Source organism: Lepidochelys kempii, chromosome 9, assembly GCF_965140285.1.
Source record: "Lepidochelys kempii isolate rLepKem1 chromosome 9, rLepKem1.hap1, whole genome shotgun sequence".
NCBI classification, from domain to species: Eukaryota; Metazoa; Chordata; order Testudines; family Cheloniidae; genus Lepidochelys; species Lepidochelys kempii.
This window is the reverse complement of record NC_136388.1, coordinates 32,459,429-32,480,133: the sequence shown is the minus strand read 5'-3', so window position 1 is coordinate 32,480,133 and position 20,705 is coordinate 32,459,429. Positions and strand designations below refer to the sequence as shown.

General features: G+C 42.6%; 1 protein-coding gene across 2 annotated transcripts in view; it reads right to left on the bottom strand.

The window, feature by feature from the left end:
* The window catches only part of XRN1 (5'-3' exoribonuclease 1), a 78,386-nt gene that overhangs the window by 28,416 nt on the left and 29,265 nt on the right, over positions 1–20,705 (bottom strand). For both annotated transcript variants that reach the window (XM_073359804.2, XM_073359805.2), the window contains exons 10-23: positions 18,567–18,701; positions 18,013–18,082; positions 17,268–17,373; positions 16,575–16,664; positions 16,261–16,417; positions 15,793–15,912; positions 14,279–14,448; positions 12,406–12,526; positions 12,207–12,305; positions 11,016–11,119; positions 10,330–10,461; positions 2,300–2,462; positions 1,299–1,412; positions 558–656 (exon numbers count right to left, since the gene is read on the bottom strand). In XM_073359804.2, coding sequence (XP_073215905.1) covers positions 558–656; positions 1,299–1,412; positions 2,300–2,462; positions 10,330–10,461; positions 11,016–11,119; positions 12,207–12,305; positions 12,406–12,526; positions 14,279–14,448; positions 15,793–15,912; positions 16,261–16,417; positions 16,575–16,664; positions 17,268–17,373; positions 18,013–18,082; positions 18,567–18,701 — 1,680 coding nt within the window. The remainder of the gene's footprint in view (positions 1–557; positions 657–1,298; positions 1,413–2,299; positions 2,463–10,329; positions 10,462–11,015; positions 11,120–12,206; positions 12,306–12,405; positions 12,527–14,278; positions 14,449–15,792; positions 15,913–16,260; positions 16,418–16,574; positions 16,665–17,267; positions 17,374–18,012; positions 18,083–18,566; positions 18,702–20,705) is intronic.

Below are 20,705 nucleotides of genomic sequence, written 5' to 3'. Positions count from 1 at the left end.
AGGGACTAACTGCCAGTCACCCAGCTCACCTTAACTGTCATGATGACTAGATCTCCTGAACAGTTGATTTCCAGATCAATGTTTTAAATATTGCAGTTTAAGGTGTTAATGACAACCAGAAATGAAAGTGAAGCCAATGCAATGGTTTGAGTAAAAAAAAACTTATAAGCACATGGTGATCCCCATTTCTCACTGTCCGGAAATATTGTTTCTGGTCACCAAATGCTGGAACACATAAAGGAGCAGCACAACTGGAAGCCAGACTCTAGTAGAACTAGATCATCCCACAGAGGATGCAAAACATGGGACATGGGTATGGAACTGCACAGTAAGAGTGCAGTTCAATGCTCTGAACAGAACCTTGTATTCAGCCTTACACTACAATATATTAGTATTAAGACAGTCTCCCTGAATAAGATTGTTTTAGTACTTCAGTCTTTTACAGAAGGATATGGATTGTGGCACAAAAGACAACTGGGATCTGTGAAGGAAATTTGCCACTGACAAAAATATCTGACACAATATTTAAGTATTTACTGGAAAACAAAAATACGTACATGCTGGTTCTGTATTAAGGAATCAAGCTGCGGTTCACATGAGATACTGAAAACTACACGAATTCTACCTTCTGTGATGACATCACAAGAATCCTGCACCTGGTAGAAAACAAAGTAAGTTAATAAACTTCATTCACTTCTTTTCATTCAACTCTCTGCTGGAATAATTGAGGTAAAAAATCTAGACCTATACTTTCTGTGAGAAGCCTAAGCTACATATGTAAATTCACTGCATAGATTTTATATATATAATGGCAGACAAATACTACCTCTCTCATTTAGAAAAAGAGGTCGTTTAAAAACGGACTTGGGACCAGACTTTGGGGTCTATACTCTGGGCAGATAAATAGGTCAAGTGTGGGGGTGGGCAAAAACACCTTAAAGCTCAACTTTGCCCTCCTCGGATCTTGGTGCAGCTTCTTTTCAGGGCCAGTCCCATTGCACTTAGTTAGAACCGCTATCAGTCTGACTGCAAAGAGCCACAGGAACAAAACCATAGCTGATGATCATGATGTTGATGAGACATTCTGGTTATGCTCCCTTTTCCCTGTTACGTTAGCAACATGACAGGGGAGAGGCAGGAGCTCACCTATGTCTACTAAGACACCAAAGTAATCCAACCTGGGTTGGTTAGACTGACTCCAGAGCTAGATTCTGCCACACAGCACCAGAGAATCTGGCCCTTGATATTTATAAGCATGTAAGAAAAGATATCTTGCAAGAATAAATGTTTGAACTAACTTCTCCCGTGCAGCCATAGTAAGGACTCCCCAGCATAAAGACTGTACTTCCAGGAGGAAACAGATCATCCAAGGTTTTGATGTTGGAGAAACGAGAGTCAAAAGCACTGATATCCTATATGAAATAAGAAGATAAAATCTATGGTGTTAAAATATCTGTCAATCCCAATATGTTCTTTAACAGGTCTGCTAAATAGATATTTATTACCAAACATCTAACAATCACGATAAAGTAAACTACGAACTATTTCCTTCATGCTAACCTCACTATCTAAAATATACATCAACTCAGTTTTTGAAAGTAATACTGCCAGTGAAATTACATAAAGCTACTGGGCTACATCTGGTCCAAGATGACTACTGTATCTTATTCAAAATGTCATCACAAAAGTTCATGGCAATCAAACTAAAATATGCAGTAGGGTCACAACTTTTGTGACAAGAGCCTTCAGTCTAGCTGCCAACACTTTTGAAATGATAGTTTTAATGGAAAAATATATACCATTTAATGTCGCTTTTGACAAAGTATATACTTTTTGTACTAGAAAGGATGCACTATCACCATAAAATTAAGATGCTGATTAACTCTTTTATTATTTGTCTGTTTTAAAGTATGCATTCTAATCCTGGGGTTCTCAAACTTCATTGTACCTAAACCCCCTTCTGACAACAAAAATTGCTACACGACCCAAAGCCTGAGCCCCACTGCTCTTGGCAGGGGGTGGGAGGAGGTCAAAGCCCAACCGCAAAGGCTTCAGCCCCAGGTGGGGGGCATGTTACCTGAGGGGCCCCATACACACGCAAGGCTCAAGCCCTTGGGCTTCGGCCCCAGGCAAAGGGGCTCAGGCTTCAGTCCTGGGCCCCAGCAAGGGGAACGCCAGCCCTTGGCAACCCCATTAAAATGGGGTTGCAACCCACTTTGTGGTCCCGACCCACAGTTTGAGAACTAATGGAAAGGAAAATTTTATAAAAGAAAAGATTAGGAGTATTTGGAATATTTACCTTGACAATAGTTTGGTAAACAAAAGGAAGAACTTGTTTTGACCACTGCTTCTCCAAATAAACGTCACCATTTTGATTTAGCTGATATCTACGACCAGTGAGTAACTGGGCATACACAACTACTGAGGTTTCATTTATAATTATTCCTTTTCTCCTCTGGTAGCTGATGAAAAAAAAGGAAAACATTTATTTTGATTTAAATACATGGAACTTCCTAACACAAAAAGGAAGTTACTTTTATGTTGGCCTTAATCAATGTATTTAAACAAAAATTATTCTTAAGATTATGAATATTTAAATAATTGTTTCCTGTTTTATAAGTAAGAACTATATACAGGTTTAACAACTCTGAGGCTAAAGTGTTATTCTAGATCCTATGTGAGTCATTCACTGTACTATCTAAACACCTAGAATTATTAACCTCAAGACATGGGGCTAAAATCAGGAAATAATTGGTAAGAATTTTTCTTTCTGCTAGCAGTGTCCCCCCACAATTCTTGACATTTGAGCTACTCTCCTCTCTTTGCAGCTCAGGGAGGTGAATCAGAGTTTTGGAGCCACATGGTCTTGCCATACACCCTCAGCTCCTGCTTGCTTCCAGATGAGTTATTCCCAAATTGCAAAGCTTGCTAGCATCATTAACAAATATTTCAGAGATGACAAAATAACTACATACATTAGACCAGGGGTTCTCAAAAACTTCACTGCACTGTGATGCCCTTCTCACAACAAAAATTACTACACGACCCCAGGAGAGGAGACTGAAGCCCACCAGTGCAAGTAGGCCGCTACACTCCTGTAGCCTTCCCAGCAAGCTATTTATAGCCGGTATTGGAAAGACACAGCAGCAGCCCTGCTGGGGGGAGGGAGGGTCTGCGGGTTCTACTCCTTTCCCCGCTGGGAGGGGCAGTGGGGAAAGGAGCAGAATGCCGGCAGCTCCTCTGACAGCTGTACCTCCCCCAGCCCTGCGCCCCACAGCCCTGTCCTCCAGCGGGGCTGCTGCTGCAGTAGGAGGAAGGATGGAGCAGAACTCCCAGCCCCGCCCCCTGCCCTTCCATGGAGCTGTGTCTCAGTCTGTGTACCATGGCAGCAGCCTCGCTGGAGACGGCTGGGGGGCAGGACTGGGAGTTCTGCTCCTTTCCCCGCTGCGGGGGAAGGAGCAGAACGCTGGCAGCTCCTCTGGCGGCTTACTGCCCTCCCCAAGCCCTGTCTCCGGTGCAGCCGGAGAAGGAGGACAGAGCCCAACCCCCCCCAATGCCCCAGGTAACATGGGATGGATGTGAGGAGGGGATGGACAGAGCATGAGAGCCCCGGGGCTGGGGAGTCACATGGAGGGTCACATACCCCCCTTAGCTGGTGACACCCCCGTACCGGTAAGACATGAATTTTACTTGCACCACTGCCGAAGCCTGAGCCTGCTTGAGTCCCACCACCTCGGGTTGGAAGCCAAAGCCCAAGCTCCACCGCCCCAGGCGAAGAGCCCAAAGCCGAAGCCCAAGGGCTTCAACCCCAGGCAGAAGGCCTGTAAACTGTGCCCCACTGCCCAGGGCTGAAGCCCTCAGGCTTCGGCCCTGGGCTTCAGCAAGTCTAAGCCAGCCCTGGCTTTTGGTGTGCCGACCTACAGTTTGAGAACCAGTGCATTAGACCAAGGAAGACTGTCATATGGTAATTTCACTTAGTAACTGACCCTTGACTCATGAGCCATCCAGGATGGGTAGAATTGTGGGAGACACTGCTAGTGGAAAGGAAATTGCTGGTAAGAAAATTTCTGCTTTGCAACCCAGCATCTCCCAAAATTCTTGACATCTGAGAAGCAGCGAGCAGATGTATGGAGGCAATAGAAAAGGGGGGAGGGATAGCTCAGTGGTTTGAGCATTGGCCTGCTAAACCCAGGGTTGTGAGTTCAATCCTTGAGGAGGCCATTTAGGGATCTGGGGCAAAAATTGGGGATTGGTCCTTCTTTGAGCAGGGGGTTGGACTAGATGACCTCCTGAGGTCCCTTCCCTGATATTCTATGATTCTATGGAAAAGGAAAAACAGTATCTCTTCCCATCTTTAATATTTACTCAAAGGGCAAAATCATTTCCAGGCCACTGCCTACAGCACCTTCCTGCCAAAGGATGCCGCTGCAGAAGACAGGATGTCCCCCTTTTAGTGCTTGAGAAAGGAGGCAGAGTTTGACCAGGTGGCTGCCTTACAAATTTCCGCTGTGGATGCATTAGCTTTCTGCCCACAAGGCTGCCAGCGATTGCATAGAGTGTGCCCATGGAGTGACCCCTTCTGGAACCAGAGTCTCTGATGCCTAGTACGCTTCCACAATGCATAATCTAATCCATCTAGCAACAGAATACATAGCAGCTCTGAGACCTTGGTATTTCAGATAGAAGGATATAAACAGGGACCCTGATCTCCTTGTGAACTCTGAACATTTGAGGTAAATTTTCAGAGCCCTTCTGACATCTAAGGTGTGCCACCTCTCCTCGGTGGGATGTTGTGATCTTGGAAAGAATGAAGGTAGAACCACTCTCGAGAAGCGTGGAAAGAAGAGTTCACTTTTGGGATAAATGATTCCAGAGTTCTGAGCACCATCTTGTATTCAAGAAACAATGAGTAAAGTTCCTGCATAGAGAGTGCCAACAGCTCCAACGTTCGCTTGGTAGACATGATGGTAACAGAACGCAAGTTCTGATGGATAAAGTAAATGCTGACACTGATGTCAGTGGTTCAAAGGAATGGTTTGTCCGGGCTCTCAATATAAGTGGCCCACTTGGGAAAATGAGGTCTAATAGCCAGCTTGGCTAACTGGACTGCCCTAAGGAATCTGGCTACCTAGAGGTTCTCTGCCAGAGAACCTACAGATTCTGCAAACATCATGCTACTAAGGGTAGGCACCTGACACACAATGGTGCTGGATTGAAAACCTTTGTCAAAGCCTTCTTGGAGAAAATCCAAGATAGCCAGAATTCATGGATTTCTTAGATTTTCTTCATGTTCCTGGCACCAGCTGCAAAACTTGGTCCAGATAGAGGAATACACTTTCAATACTCTTCTAGAAGAAGGAAGCATTCTGATAACTTTGGAGAACAGACCAGTGAGACCAGCACTTCCCTTTCAATTGCCAGACTGTTACATGCAGCCCATTCAGGTCGGGATAAAGCACAGGACATTGTGAGGAAGTGCCCCATCTCTTCGGAACCTGTAATGGTGAGCCCAATTTCAGCTTTATCAGGTCCAAAAACTGAGTCTCCTCTGCCAATGTGGGGTTAAAAATATTACTGTTGCCTGTTCTTGATTTATTTTCTGGACTGCCTTCCCAAGTAGCAGGAAGGATGGAAATGCATAGAGGAGGCCTTGTGACTGTTTTGATGATAAGGCATCTTTCCCCATGGATCTGGTGTCCACTTTCCTGGTGAAGTACTTTGGTCTCTGTGCGTATGTGATTTGCAAATATGTCAGTTGAGGACAGGCCGAATTATTTGATGATTAACTCCAAGACCCCCACATTGGCGAGGAGACCCAGTTTTCGGATCTAATAAAGCTGAAATTGGGCTCACCGTTACAGGTTCCGAAGAGACAGGACCTCTCCTCACAAGGTCCTGGGCTTCAACTGGACCTGAACTGGTTTCATCTAACAGGCTGACTACTGAAAGGGAAGCACTGGTATCACTGGGTTTGTCCTCCAAAGTTATCAGAACACTTCTTTCTTCTAGAAGAGTATTGAAAGTAAACGCCTCCATCTGGACCAATTTTTTCAGTTGATGCCAGGAACACAAAGCAAATCCAAGAAATCCAAGAATTTTGGCCATGTTGGATTCAGGCACCACTCAGAGTTGTTCACATTGTGCCTGCTGAGCAAGTCCATCATCTGGTTCAGGTCTCCCTTTATGTGAACTGCCACGCCCACTGCATGATTTGCATTGCTTCTGCATATAGCGCTGGGCTTCTTATTCTCTCTTGGTTGTTCACATACGTAACCATGGTTGTGTTATGTGACTGAATCAGAATGTGGTTTCCCTTTAGGCCGGACTGGAAGCTTCATACCACCAGCATGACTGCTCTTAGTTAGGAAGTTTATGATGTGGGTTCTTTCTCCAGGTTCCACACACCTTCAGCTATTTGGGATCTCAGGCATGCCCCCCCAGCCAGTCCTCTACCAGGCTGACGTTGGTTGTGAGGATCAGGGGATTTGGAAGGCATATGGGCATGTCCTTGCAGACATTGCCCTGGGCTGACCACCATTTTAAAGAGTTGATTACCAGCACTGGAAATATCACTTATTCTTGCATGCATTCTTGGAAGTAGTCCCATACTTTTAGGATGCAACCTTAAAGGCGCCTGATGTGTGACTGTGCCCATGGAATGATCCCTATGCACAATACTAGGAGGCCTACCATGGAAGACTCAAGTGCAGTTCCAAAACAATGAGAGGAGATCTTCTGGAACCTCTAGAGATGGACAAATTCTTGCGAACAAGGCATCTATGTCCACTCCCAAGTGAGTTATTTGGGTGGGTGGAATCAAAGAGCTTTTCTCAATGTTGATAATAAAGCCATGTGCTTGCAAGAGATTCAAGGTCAGGGACATAGCTCTGTGTGCTGTTGCTTAATGTGGAGCTCTGATTAAGATGTCATCCAGGAAGGGATACGGTGGATCCCCTGTGACCTGTGTCTGAGTATGATTACCACCAACTTCTTTGTGAAGACTGGGGAGAAGGAGAGGGAGTCTGAGGACAAGCCAAATGGCAGCATTCAATATTGATGGTGCTTCCTGCTGTAAGCAAACCTTAGGAACCCACGATGGCACAGTCTGATTGGAATTTGGAGGTATGCATCCACCAGAATCTGGCACCAGAAGTCATAAAATCCCCCTGGGACAGGGATAACACCATAGAGATTAGGGTTTCCATCCAGAACTTCATTCTCTTCATCCACTTGCTGAGCCTTTTGGGATGTAGAATGGCTCAGATTTCCCTTGTATGCTTCTGAACAATAAAGAAGTTTGAGTAGAACATTGATAATCTTTCTTCTGAGGAAACACTCTCTATTACTCCCACATCAGGGAAGTGAAATATCTCATTCTGGATTAGACCATGCTTTTCGAGATGGCGGACTGGATGAAAAATAGATTGGGTGGACCCCATAACTTGAGGAAGTATCCTGACTCTCAGTCTCCCTGACCCACTGGTCCCATGGGTTGAAGGAAATGTGAAATCCTGCCCCCTAGTTTCAGCTCTGGGCAGAGAACTATGTGGTCTTTGTCATAAAGAGGCTTTGGGAGTGGCAGGGCTCAGGGCTTTTCTCCCAAGCCATAGTTCCTCTGGAGAACCTGCTCTCGCATCACTGATATTTCTGCCAGGACGAAGGCTGAAACAAATGCCTTTGTCAGAAGGCCAGTCTATAGTCTCTCACTATAGGCACTGTAGTCTCTCACACACAGTCTATAGTCTCTCACTAGGCATGTTGTGGCCTCAGAAGAGACTGTTTAGATTTTGAGGCACTGTCCACCACTACCTTATCTAGCTTGTCTCCAAAAAGCAGGCCGCCCATGAATTCAGCAGAGCACAGAACCTGATTCAATTAGCTATCCACCTTCCAGGGACAAAGTCACAGATGGTGCCTGGTCATGGGGCTGGAGGCCATGGCTTTGGCTGAGAACTCATCATGTCCTTTGAGGCATCAGCAATGAATGCTGTTGCCCAGGAACCTTTATTTAAAATAGAGCTGAAGTCAAGGTGATCTATTCTTGAGGGCTCTGAGATTTTCCAGCCGGGAGAGAGAGGCTTTGCAACACAAATAGCTGCTAGGGACAACTTGCAAGAGGCTGAGGAGGCCTCAATCTATTTTTGAGAGGGGCCTCCATTTTTCTATCTGTGGGGTCCTTAGGATAGAACTCCTCTTCTGACGGGATAACCATTTTGTTAGCCAGGGATGCTACAGCAGCGTCAACCTTTGGTATCTCAGTAATTCAGACTTCTGATTCCTGGATCCAATAGAAGCAAAGATCATTTCTGTTAATGTGCTTGCCTGTGTCTGGCCTATCCCATTCATTCCTGATTACTTCCTTGAAGGAGGAATGTAGGGGAATCATGGTATCAGGTGAGGATTTCAAGGGGAAAAATTTCCTTAGAGGCTTACTCTTAGTATTTTGTTCAGGTTGAATCTGAATAGTGGATACAACAACCTTGTTGCACAGGGTCTCAAATTTCTCAGAGGGGAACAATCCTTTGCTGAGTCTTTCCCTGGTCCTGACTGGAATCAGAGCCTGACAATTTACTATCTTCTGTGGAGGAGAGGAAGGAGGAAGAGTAATCAGAGGACTCACAACTCCAAGATCCTTTAAGGTTTTTCTTCACCTTTTTCACTTTGTCTTTTTTTTTATTATTTTTTTTAAAGTGTTTTTAGCTCATTTAGAGAGCATATGAGCCCCATCGCAGGTTTGATGAGGCCTTTTGCAGCTAGATTGCTGAGGGCCTGAAGTCCTCTTGTGACATTTCTTTCGGAGTCCTCCTGGATCCCATCCCCTCCCAGAAGGGAGAGGGGAAACGCTTCCAGGGCCCTCCTTGTAGGAAAACTGGGAAGGGGGGGTGCTTATAACCCTACTTCTTTTCCCACAGTGCTCAGCACCCACTTTGGGACTTGGGGTGAGGATCTGTGAACCCACAAGTCTGCCTTCTCTGGTCTTCAAGGGCTCCTTGGAACTTAAGCCTTGAGTAATCTGACTTGGATCCTCCTCATCCTTGAACACTCTCCCAACTCTTCCCATAGACTCCAGGTCCATTTTTCCCACATTAGAGTCTCATCTGCTCTGGTGGGCAGGGGATCCTACATGACTGTCCCACTCATAACTTTGGAATCTAACAGAGCTAGTAACGGAAGGCTGGGTGCAGATTGGGCACAACACACTATCTGCCAAGCCTGGGAGGGCAGTCTCAGATGGAGCACTGTTTGGATTTCAATCAGTGCTTTTTAGGCTGATCTTCCATACCTGGATGCGCACATGAGCCAGAAGGGAGGCACTGCAGCTGAGGCTCTGGGGGATTCCAACATCCAGCTAAAAAACTGGCCTAGGGCAGAGGAGAGGGTGGGAGGGCTGCTCACCACTATACCAAATTTTGACCAGAAACCCCTGGGGCATATGTAAAGGTTGAAAAATACTGCCATCCACACAGAGGTAAAAAAAATGGAAGCAAGCAGGACTTGAGGGGGTGTGGCCAGATCATGCGGTTCCAAAATTCTGCTCCACCTCCATGAGCTTCAGAGAGAGTGGAGCAGTCCAGACATCAAGAATTGTGGGAGAGACTGGACTCCAGAAAAAAAGGAAAATTTTAAGTTACGATACCAAAGGTGTCAATGTATTGATCCACTCTGCATGTCAGTATACAATAAATCATCTTGCTGCTGCATGGGCACCTGAACCCCATATCGTTGAAAGACCTGACCAACAGTCCTCCTAGGAACACCTACTGTGCTCCAACGATCTTCAGAGTGGGATAGGGATCACAAACTCATTTCCCTCTCCACTGTTTACAGCAAATATGCAGTAGGATTCAGTAACTTCTACAGGGGGTTCAGCTGCTGTGGATCCATTCAAATTGCACTGCACGCAGACTTCTCTCATATGCAGAGAATGCATGCATTTCTGAAAGCCTTGGGAAGCCCCAGAGTGCAGTGAATGATGTAAGAGTGGTGGAACCTCTGGAAGGATAGCTGAGTGTTGCTGCAACTACAGGAAGAGAAGTGGGAGTTTCAACTGTTCCTTCAAACGCATCATGGAGGTGACTGGTCAGGAGAATTATTAATCAACACTGCTAATAAAAAACAGTTCAGTTTACAAAGTTAGATGCCATTATGGGAGAAGTAACTGTTAAGTGACTGTGTTTAATCTTTCAACACCCTCATTCACTAGCTTGGCATCTTTTATTATCATGTATGCAACAGCCCTAGTCTTCTAACTAAATCCATAATGAAGCAACAAAAAGAAGCTGAGCTTTAAACAGCAAAATTACAAAATTTAATTTTCTAACTACTTACTGTTCTGAAATCCCCTGAACTTCTTTCAACCAGATGTTCTGTTCTTTCTCTCCAACATATGCCACTTTAGTCGGTGGCACAGCGTTTCCCAGGTAAAGCTTCTGTGTTCCATGTGGCTCTTCCAAATAAAACCTTAAAGATATTGTAAGTGTATAATTAACTGCAACAGATAGATCTGCACTTAACTAATTATGAATGAACTTATTTTAGTTAGAAAATATATTTGCTCTTTTTCAAGATTTATAGGATGGTTTCCATTCCACATCAACCCACTTAACAGGCCACATTACCCCACACTTGTGAAAAACCTGCATGGGGTGTGCAGAGGAAAACTCTGCAAAGAGATTCCCCTGGCAGTTTCCCTCAAATTATTCTGTCCAGGTTTATTTGTGAGAGAGCCTCTCCCATTAGAATAAACATGGAGTTTGTCCCACAGATCTTGAGGGAAACAATGGAGATCCATGCCTCCATAAAACTATCCAAGCCCCAAGAACCATGTTAAAACAGAGCTTCCTCTTCTAGCAGCTGCCCTGAGATGCCCTGCCCCTTTTAAATAAGTAATTTAATCTAAATGCACTCTGAATCACTGCTTTTAAAAAACAGTCTGATTACTGTGTAGCCTTTGGAACATTTGGGAAAGTAAATGAACAACATAGGCAGACAACTTTCCATGCAATTGTTCTTACTTAGTTTCTCCATCTGACACAGAAATAACTCTGGCTTCTTCAAGGTGTGGCCAGTTAACAAAAACAGACTTTCCAAGCACCAAACTGGCTACATTTTCTACAGACTGAAAAATAAAAGTTACTCTACTTCAGTTATTCTATCAAATACAATTATTGCAATATTTGTCTATAAAACATGAAATAAACATGAAAGCATTATTTGCTATAATAAAAAATTCTAATTTGAAAGTGGTAGCAGTTTATCTTGTGATACACAATGAAAAGCCTTAAGAGCTTTTAACACATTCACTTTGAATTCTGATACTTATTGTATACTTTCAGAAGCCCACCATTCTCCCCAGGCTTCAAAGCCTGAGCTGCTACATCTACACAGCTATTTTCAGTGCAGTAGTGCGAGCCCCACAAGCCCAAGTCTGTGATCCAGGCTAGGAGGTTCACTTTCATGAGCTGTGTAGATACCCTTGCAGTTAGCATTAGTAACCTCCAATATTTTAAAATTGGGACAAAATCCAAATCCTTCAACAGATTCCCACTACCCCAGTACATTTAATCGCCCTAATTTTTCCTCCCCCACCTCAGCCTTTATCATTTAATCTCTTTTACTGTTGACTACAGTGCCTTTTATTAAAAGTTTTTTTCTGTGAGCTTATAAAGGTAACAATTTCCAAATGTACAGTGAAACCTGTCATGAGACTACTTGAAGAGCTAGTAGAAATGAGAAGGCAATATGACCTAAAGGTCTGAGCCTGGGACTGAGAGACAAGAACTCCAGGAGTTCTAATTCCAGCTTCTCTAGTGATTTGTTCTCTGGCCTTGGGCATGAAACAGCCTCTGTGTACCTCACACTTTCTCCCTCTGTACAAATGCAAGGGAAACTTATTTTGCAAAAATTAGAGTGCAACACATTTATGCAAAGCTCCATGTGTAAGCCAAACTGGTTGCCTAAGAGGGACTGAAAAAAATTATACCAAATATTTTGATAACAATTTAAATTGGTTACTTAAGACACGGGGTTGCCTATGAGAGGTGGTCCCTAGGGCAAGTTTCACTGTATGTACTTTTTCCTTTGAGTTTCTCCTATGATAAAACAACACGAAGGTGATAAAAATAACCTAACCTTAACTTCTCATTGGGCATATTTAATTAATACAGTGCATAATTAAGACTGTCATTAGGAAGAGAGATACTTACCTGCTCTTTTGAATCCTTGTCACTTATGATTTCTAACAGCATATTCTCACCATGGCTGCTCTGCTGGAATACTTGTACCCCACTTTTTTTAAGACAGAACTAGATGAGAGAAAGACAGCACACGAAACCTATGTCAAATCTTTCCCTAATAATTTGTGAAATAGTTGGGAGGAAATGCCAAAGTACAGTAATCATTTACCTCATGTGCAATGTGTTTTAGAGTAGGAAACCCACAAAAATACAATGCGCTCTTGTTAACTTTAGTTATTTTATTGTGGGTTATTTCTACATGCCAGGCATCCAAAGATATTGTTTTATACCTAGAAAATAAAAATACTAATAAAAACAATGTATTTACTAAAACAGCTTCACCAAAGAATATCATGATATCAAGGAAAAGTTAGTTCTCAACATGTGGACTGGAGAAAACTGCTTTCAAAATCTTCCTAAAAAATCTCTCTTTAAACATGATCTCATGTCCTTCATGGATAATTAAAGCCAGTAAAAAGATATGTTAATAATCATAATAAAAAATGGGCTTCTTTGTTGAGCAAACTGTCAGTCATGCTTAAACGATCATTAGTTAGGCCCATGCTCAAGAAACCATTTTTGGACATTAACAATCTCAGTAATTGCCATCTCTCTGATTTTTCTAAAAGGTTATCAAGAAGTAATGATGAGTTAATTCGAGCAATTTCTTTGAATCTTATCAAGTTGGGATTGTATTTGACTATGACTGGAACATAGACTGTTATCCATGGATTATCTCCTTCTAACAATAGATAAGGGTATGGAATTCATGTTGATTTTAATAGATCTATTAATAGCTTTTAATTTAATTAACCTTGATGCAAGGACAACAAGCCTGCAGGATCTTGTAGCAGTGAATGAAGTACTCCTTCAATAGGTGCGTGCACACACTGAGGTCCCATCAAGTATTGTTGGGCAACTAAAAGCCTCCCTATAGGCCCTCACTTGTGGAGCCCAATCTTGTTATCCCACTGTTTCAATAAGTATGTAAAGGTGCTAGGAGAGTGAGACTCAGTTCTGGGTCATTGATATACTCAGCTGTGTTGACTGCTCATCAACCAGAGAGGTTACTGGCTCATTTCTTTCTCTGTGCATGAGCAAAATAGGGATATGGATGAAAGGCAGCTTGCCATGACTCAGTTCAGATAAAACTGAAGTAGTGTCTGCTGGCCAGAGGAAGAAATAAGAGCAATAGGTGTAAACAGTATATACATACTTTATAGAGAGTGTAATACTAGCCTTTTAACCAAATATTTTATTAGAATCTTATCAGATTCATCGTTATTGCAAAATTTAAGCTAATAAAGGTGGCACATGGTACCTTTCATCATCTAAGGTTCATCTTCATTCCTCTCTAATTGGAACCTTGCAATAATACTTCCTTGCCTTCACTACCTCCAAGCTAGACTATTGCAAAATATTTTTTTTAGGGCTATCCCTAAGGATCACATAGAAGCTCCAGTTCATAAGTACAGCTGTCTGTTTCCTGAGTGAGGCAAATAAATCACTTAACACCTGAGCTCAACCCTCTGCACTGTTTGAGCACAATTCAAAATGCTAGTAATAATCTTTAGCATTCTAGTACTTTAGAACTGGTCTGCTGAGGAACCACCTCTACCCATGTATTTACATCATTCTTCTCACAGTCCTCACCCTATACCTCACTGTCACAGTGAGATTCTCTGGTATGCTCTTGAGATCATATCCTGGGTCTTACCTTCGTAAGACTGGTAGCAAGGCTCTCGGAGCATCCCACCTTGGGAATCTGCTTCCCCTAGTGCCCTGAGAGTCACCAAACCTGCAGACCATTACGTAAGGTATGTGGTTTAGCATCTGGCTAATTTGTTTTGCAAAATCTGGCTTTTAGCAATGACTATTATCATTCATCGTGGGCAGCACAATTAAGTGTCTGTTTTTACTGTTTCTGTACCCATCGTTAGATGCTGTGGCTAAAATGCTAGGGAAAAATATCAAAATTCTAAAAACAGGTTATCCAAATATTTTTTGGTTGATCTACTATAGAATAATTACTACAGAATTACCTGGTGTGGCATCTTTGTATAGCAGGGAACTTCTCTGGCCATGGTGATAGGTATTTGAACTCTGTGTCTTTGTCATACCAATACATCAGGCACTCACTGTGAGTATTTCTTCGCTTCTCATCTTCCAATAGGCACTTGTTGCAAGATTCCATGGCTTGTAGCAATCGTTTCTAAATTAAAAATTCCACTGGTAGTTAAATTTTTTATTAAATTAAATATTTTAACACTCGTGGTCAAAGTGAGATGACCAATCTGAAATATTTCAAAGGAAAAAAGTACAAACTTCCTGACTCAAGCTTCCCACTCTACTTAAAAACTGCATCTGCTATTCAAGTCAACCACCACAGCCTTCTCACTTCAAAAATTTATCACCAAGGCAGGTGGATATCTGCACTTTGCTGGCCAACATAACTAGTGGATAAGTGCTTCCCGCTTTTTATCCTGCTCCCGTTTAGCACAAAATAAAATGATTAACTTGGAATCTCTCTGGGGCATGAAAACTGGACACAAATTTGCCATAATGTAAAATGTACTTCATCCTCTTCCAGTTTAAATTTAACATACATAACAAAACCTGAACAGATTCTGCTGGACAATGCCAGGTAACAGGCTGTAGACCTCACAGAAATCGTGTAATGACTACTGTAGATGCAGATACTCATATGTATAATCATTATATTCCCCTAGGTCTTCCATATAATAGTCCCCATGTGAACAGTCATTTGCTCCCCATATCTCAGAAATTCATCAAGGCCCCCAGTCGTGCTCTGAGAACCACGCAAAGCCCTCCAGTTCTCAGTGCAGGACCTGAGCCTTCATGACTCCACTCTGCTTCTTTCTCTACTTATTATTTTCCTTTCTGGGTATCCCTGTTATTATGATGATAATTTCTTTCATTCTTTGAGTGGCTCAAACTGATATGCTGTCAATTGTTACCTTGTATGCAAAAAAAAAAAAAAAAAAAAAGAGAAAGAAAAAAAACCCCCAAAACCCTGATCATTCTATTTCTTATACCTTTGCTTTAAAAATAATGACAAATACTTTAAACTAAATTGAAATTTTAAATGTTTCCCTTTAAAGTCTTCTGCCCATTACTGTTTGTTCATATCAAGTGATTTTTCTACTATATAGATTTTGTCCAAGCTGCTTTTTTTGTACATTGGTATATTTATGAAAAAATAAGGAGTCTTTATGGGAAAAAATATTTCAAACTAAAACAAGCCACGTACTTACAATGCCAACAATCAGAGAAAGCTAATTTTTCAAGTTTAAATTACTACTCCTTCCAAAGCTAAGGTTGCCTGTAGAAATGTAACTACCAGTCTTCTGAATTAAGAACGTTATATTTTAAACTTTAAGCTTAATTCTGAATTTCCAGGCAACATGTTTACATTTTTCAATGTCCTAATCATATGCCAATTTAAACTTATCTATTTACAATCTTAACTGTAACTTATGCAAGAGTTTGTCTGGGTTTGGTTACACCTTTTTTTCCATGAGTTGAAAGCACTCACCTCATCAATAAATGGGATTAATACTACTGCTTCCCATTCTTGCTGTTTTCCATTTAAATCTGTTTTAAAGTCTGGAGGATAGTATTCTATGATTGGAGAATCTTCGCTAGTCATCAAATGCTAGAAAATCAGAAAGCAATAAAACAGGGGAATTCAGTCTAGCTACATTTTCATAGACAATTTAAGATTCAGCCTAGGGTGACAAAACAAGTGGGGCATGATGTTAAATCAAAGTAAAGGCTAAACTGGAATGAACTGATAGTTTAACTGCCTTCATTCAGAAATTACACATCCAAAGATTGTATTAGAATAATTTAGTAAATTTTATGCTATAAAATCATATAATTACAATCTAAACGTCAAGCTCAGTTTGACAACAGGAACAGAAAAGATAGCAGAAGAAAGTTTCTTATTTAAAAAATAATAGGTATATGATAAAACTGGTAAAGATAAAATTATAAAGCCTACCTGGTAACATTTAGGTAGCAGATCTTTGCTAGCTGCTGGAAGTACTGCAAGAAGCTGTTCAAATGGCATGAAAGGTTTTCCTAACTCAAACTGGATTTTGAGTTTGCTGATGTTGCGAATGTCTGATAGGTAAGGTGCATAATGATAAGGGTAATACCTACCGAAGAAAAAAAAGTTATTTGAGTTCATTTCAGTACTGCAACATCCACAGCAGAGAGGCAAACAAACATAATTAAATGGTGCCAATATATTACTCAAAGTTCACTTGATCCCAACACAACTCAGGATCTCTCATCTGACATTCATTCTCTTACCAGCTCCATGACTGAACCCCATGGTAGTAATAGTGCAAAATCCACTGTATTGCCTGGACATAACATTCAGCCTGATCAGCCAGGAAGTCACTTAAAAAAGAAAGAAATGTTAAGTATTGAGTTCTTTCTTTCTTTATTTACTTTTTACTAATATATGATTCAAGGGAAAGCTTCTTGAGCAATTAGCAACTACATGGTCTTCTGGGCCCCTTTTGGAGTCATATCAATGGATCTTCCTTCTGGCACAGGAGGGCTTATCATGGCAAACTTCTTAGTTGACTAATACCTCTGGCTGATATGAAAAGAAGTGTCATGGCTATAGTTTAACACCAAGAACTCCACTCCTGAGGACTGGATATGCTGCCTTAGATTCCAGATTCTGACGGTATGTCAACACTACAATTAGACACCTGCAGCTGGCCCATGCAAATGACTTGGGCTTGTGGGGCTTGGGCTAAGGGGCTGTTTAATTAAGGTGTAAAAGTCCGGGCTTGGGCTGGAACCCGGGCTCTAGGACTCTGCAGGTGGGAGGGTTCCAGAGCTCAGGCAATTAAACAGCCCCTTACCCTGAGCTCCGCAAGCCCCAGTCAGCTGGTCCAGCCAGCCACAGATTTTTAATTGCAGTGTAGACATACCTTAAGAGACTTCTCTTCTGTATTTTAAAAAGTGAAAGCAAGCTCAGTATAGACTTACTCTGAAACTACTTCCACACCCATCTTAGTCATATAATACGTTCTCTTGTATTGCCTGAACTCAGTCTCAAACAGGTCTTCATCTTCTTGTTCATCTTCCAATGCATCTGAAATGAAGCCAATAGACTGGATTAACATTCATTTCTTAGCCAAAAGATTTCAGACTGTTCAGTGTTGACATTGTTACTGTAGTTTTATTTCTGAATTCACAGTAGAGGAGAAATATTCCTTTCTGTACAGGAGGAGAATGAACAATAAAACATGTACCATTCAGTCCAAAACCTTACTGGATTAAGAGTCTGCAAATGGTCAAAGGATGTAAAGATTATACAATTTGCCATGATGTGCTCTGTGACCAAAAAAAAACTTATGGGAGCAGGCTAAATGCTGTCAGAAAATAATAATCTGCACACTTATAATTTGAACCAAAAAATGGCAAAACATTGACTTTTAATATCACTAAAAATACATTGTTTTTATAAATTGACTGGTATATTTCAATTTATAAATGAAAAAAATTACATATCCTATCTAGGTGCTTTGGACTAGTTTTAAAACACAAACACACAAGCAAATCCATTATTTTGTCCTCACCCACACAGGTTACTAGGAAAAAATATATTGCTGTTATTTTTTAAAGTTGTACTTGTTTGCACTTCCTTACCAATTCACAACTGGTTTCCCAAATATTTGTACAGATCATCAGGGTTCTGTTGTACGTATGCTGCATAATAATTTGTACTTACTTTTAGAAGAAGTCATGATTCCATCCTCGGTTTTCTCTAGAGCAGCCAAACACATGGAGTTTTCTTGAACCTATTAAAATTATGAATTCACAGTGTTGCCATCTTGATGTAAAGTCTAAGATATCAGCTCTGATGGAGCAAGCTATTTACTTAATCAGCATCAAACATCTGACTGATACACCCATCTTCTGAGCTGCCAAGACTAAATTTCACAGTATGACTTCTCCCTCTGAATTATGTTCAATAGCAGCTGCTGGAAAGACACACTGATTTCTGTCTTTTATTTAAAAAAAAAAAGTGCTTAATTTGAGAAAAGTAGCAATGGAAAGTGCACATGAATGTATAAGTATGTGTAAGACAGATATATCGCTCCACAAATATTACATTTTCCCCATCATTTCTGATTTCTAAAAAGCCAGAAATAAAAAATATAGAAGACCACAACATTTAATAGTCTGAGATTTAAAAAATAATTTAACAGATATTTACTCATACATTTTGACAAACAGCTGAGTATTTCTACATTTTCAGAGCTATACATTTAAAATACCAACCTTCTGTTTCTTTTGCTTATGGCTTCTTGCTTCTTCTGCTGCAATACCAGCTGCCTCATTGAGGTATTTATTGCCTACTTTGCTTTCAAACCATTTTAGGTCTACAAAGACTTCACTGAAATGTTCACGATCAAACTGGGTACAGAGATTAAAGTAAATTTAGAACAATTATTTTAAAGGCAATGTACACTATTGCTGAATGAACACTGTAGCATATGGAACAAAACATGCAAGCCACTTTTGTCATCTGTAAGAGTTGCATTAGATTACATAAAATGTTATCTGCACATGAATGTTTAACCCACGAGCTGAGGCAGTCTAACATGAACCACCTCTTATCATACAGGCAGAAAATGTGTATTGAAAACCTACTTTTTCTTTTTCTTGTAACCTGAAACAGTTTAGAGAAATTAGACTATTTTTGAATTATATTATCCATCCTACAATATCACAGAATCACAGAACTGGAAGGGACCTCAAGAGATCAAGGCAACCCTAAGTATTATCTAGACCAGTGGTCTCCAACCTTTTTAAGCCCAGGATCACTTTTTGAATTTAAGAGCAACCCAGGATCTACCCCGCTCCTTCCCCAAAACCCCGCCCCACTCACTCCATCCAGCCCCTCCGTCACTTGCTCTCCCCCACCCCCACTCACTTCTACCGGGCTGGGGTAGGGGGTGCAGGCTCTGGACTGGAGCTGAGGGGTTCGCAGTGTGGGAGGGGACTCTGGGCTGAGCCTGGGGCAGGAGGTTGGGGTACAGGAGGGGGTGAGAGGTGCAAGCTCTGGGAGGTAGTTGGGGTGCAGGCTCTGGGAGGGAGTTGGGGTGCAGGAGGGGGCTCTGGACTGGGGAAGAGTGTTGGGGTGCAGGAGGGGGTGCAGGGTGCTGGCTCTGGGAGGGGGTCGGGGTGGGGCAGAGTATTGGGGTGCAGGAGTGGGTGTGGGTGCTGGCTCTGGGAAGAGGGTCAGGGCTGGGGCTTGGGTGCAGAAGGGGATTCGGGGTGCAGGAGGGTGTATGGGATGCTGGCTCCAGGAGGGGGCTCAGGGCTGGTCTGGGGTGCAGGCTCTGGGATGGGGCTCAGGTGCAGCCTCCTGCTAGGCAGCACTTACCTCCAGCAGCTCCCAGTCAGTGGTGCAGTGTGCCTGCCGCTAAGGCAGGCTCCCTGCCTACCCCGGCCCCACGCCGATCCCGGAAGAGGCCAAAGCGCCCCTGTGGCCCCTAGGGAGGTGGGGTGGAGTGGCACGTGGCTCCGCACGCTGCCCCTCTATGAAAGCACCATCCCTGTACCTCCTCTTGGCCAAAGCTCTCCGTTCCCAGCCAATGGGAACTGTGGGGGAGGTGCTTGCATGCAGGAGCAGCGCTCAGAGGGAGACCCTGCCCCCCCGATCCTGGGGCTGGGCTGGCCGCTTCCGGGTGGAGCGTGGGGCCAAGGCAGGCAGGGAGCCTGCCTTAGCGGCAGCTCCGCTGTGCCACCGGAAATCTCAATCGACTGGGAGATCCTCTAGGATCGACCAGTCAATCGTGATTGACCGGTTGGTGACCACTGATCTAGACCATCCCTGTCTAATCTGCTTTTAAAAATCTCCAATGACAGAGATTCCACAACCTCCCTAGGCAATTTATTCCAGTGCTTCACCACCCTGACAATTAGGAAGTTTTTCCTAATTTCTAACCGAAACTGCCCCTGCTGAAATTTAATCCCATTGCTTCTTGTCCTATCCTCGGAGGTTAAAGAGAACAATTTTTCTCCCTCCTCTTTGTAACAACCTTTTATGTACTTGAAAACTGTTATGGTCACCCTCAGTCTTCTCTTCTCTGGACTAAACAACACTATTATTTCAATATTACCTCACAGGTCATGTTTTCTAGACCTTTAATCATTTTTTTTCCCCCTCATCTCTGGACTTTTTCTAATTTGTCCCCATCTTTCCTGAAATGTGGAGCCCAAAACTGGACACACTACTCCAGTTGAGGCCTAATTAGTGTTGAGTAGAGCATAGGGATGTAAAATACTAAATGGTCAAACAGTTAAAACATTAGTCTTACTGGTTAACCGACCTTAACCATTAGCTCCCAGCCCCGGGCCAGCTGCATGGGCCGGCGAGGGCCAGCCCCAGCCATGCCGGGGCTGCAGAGGCCT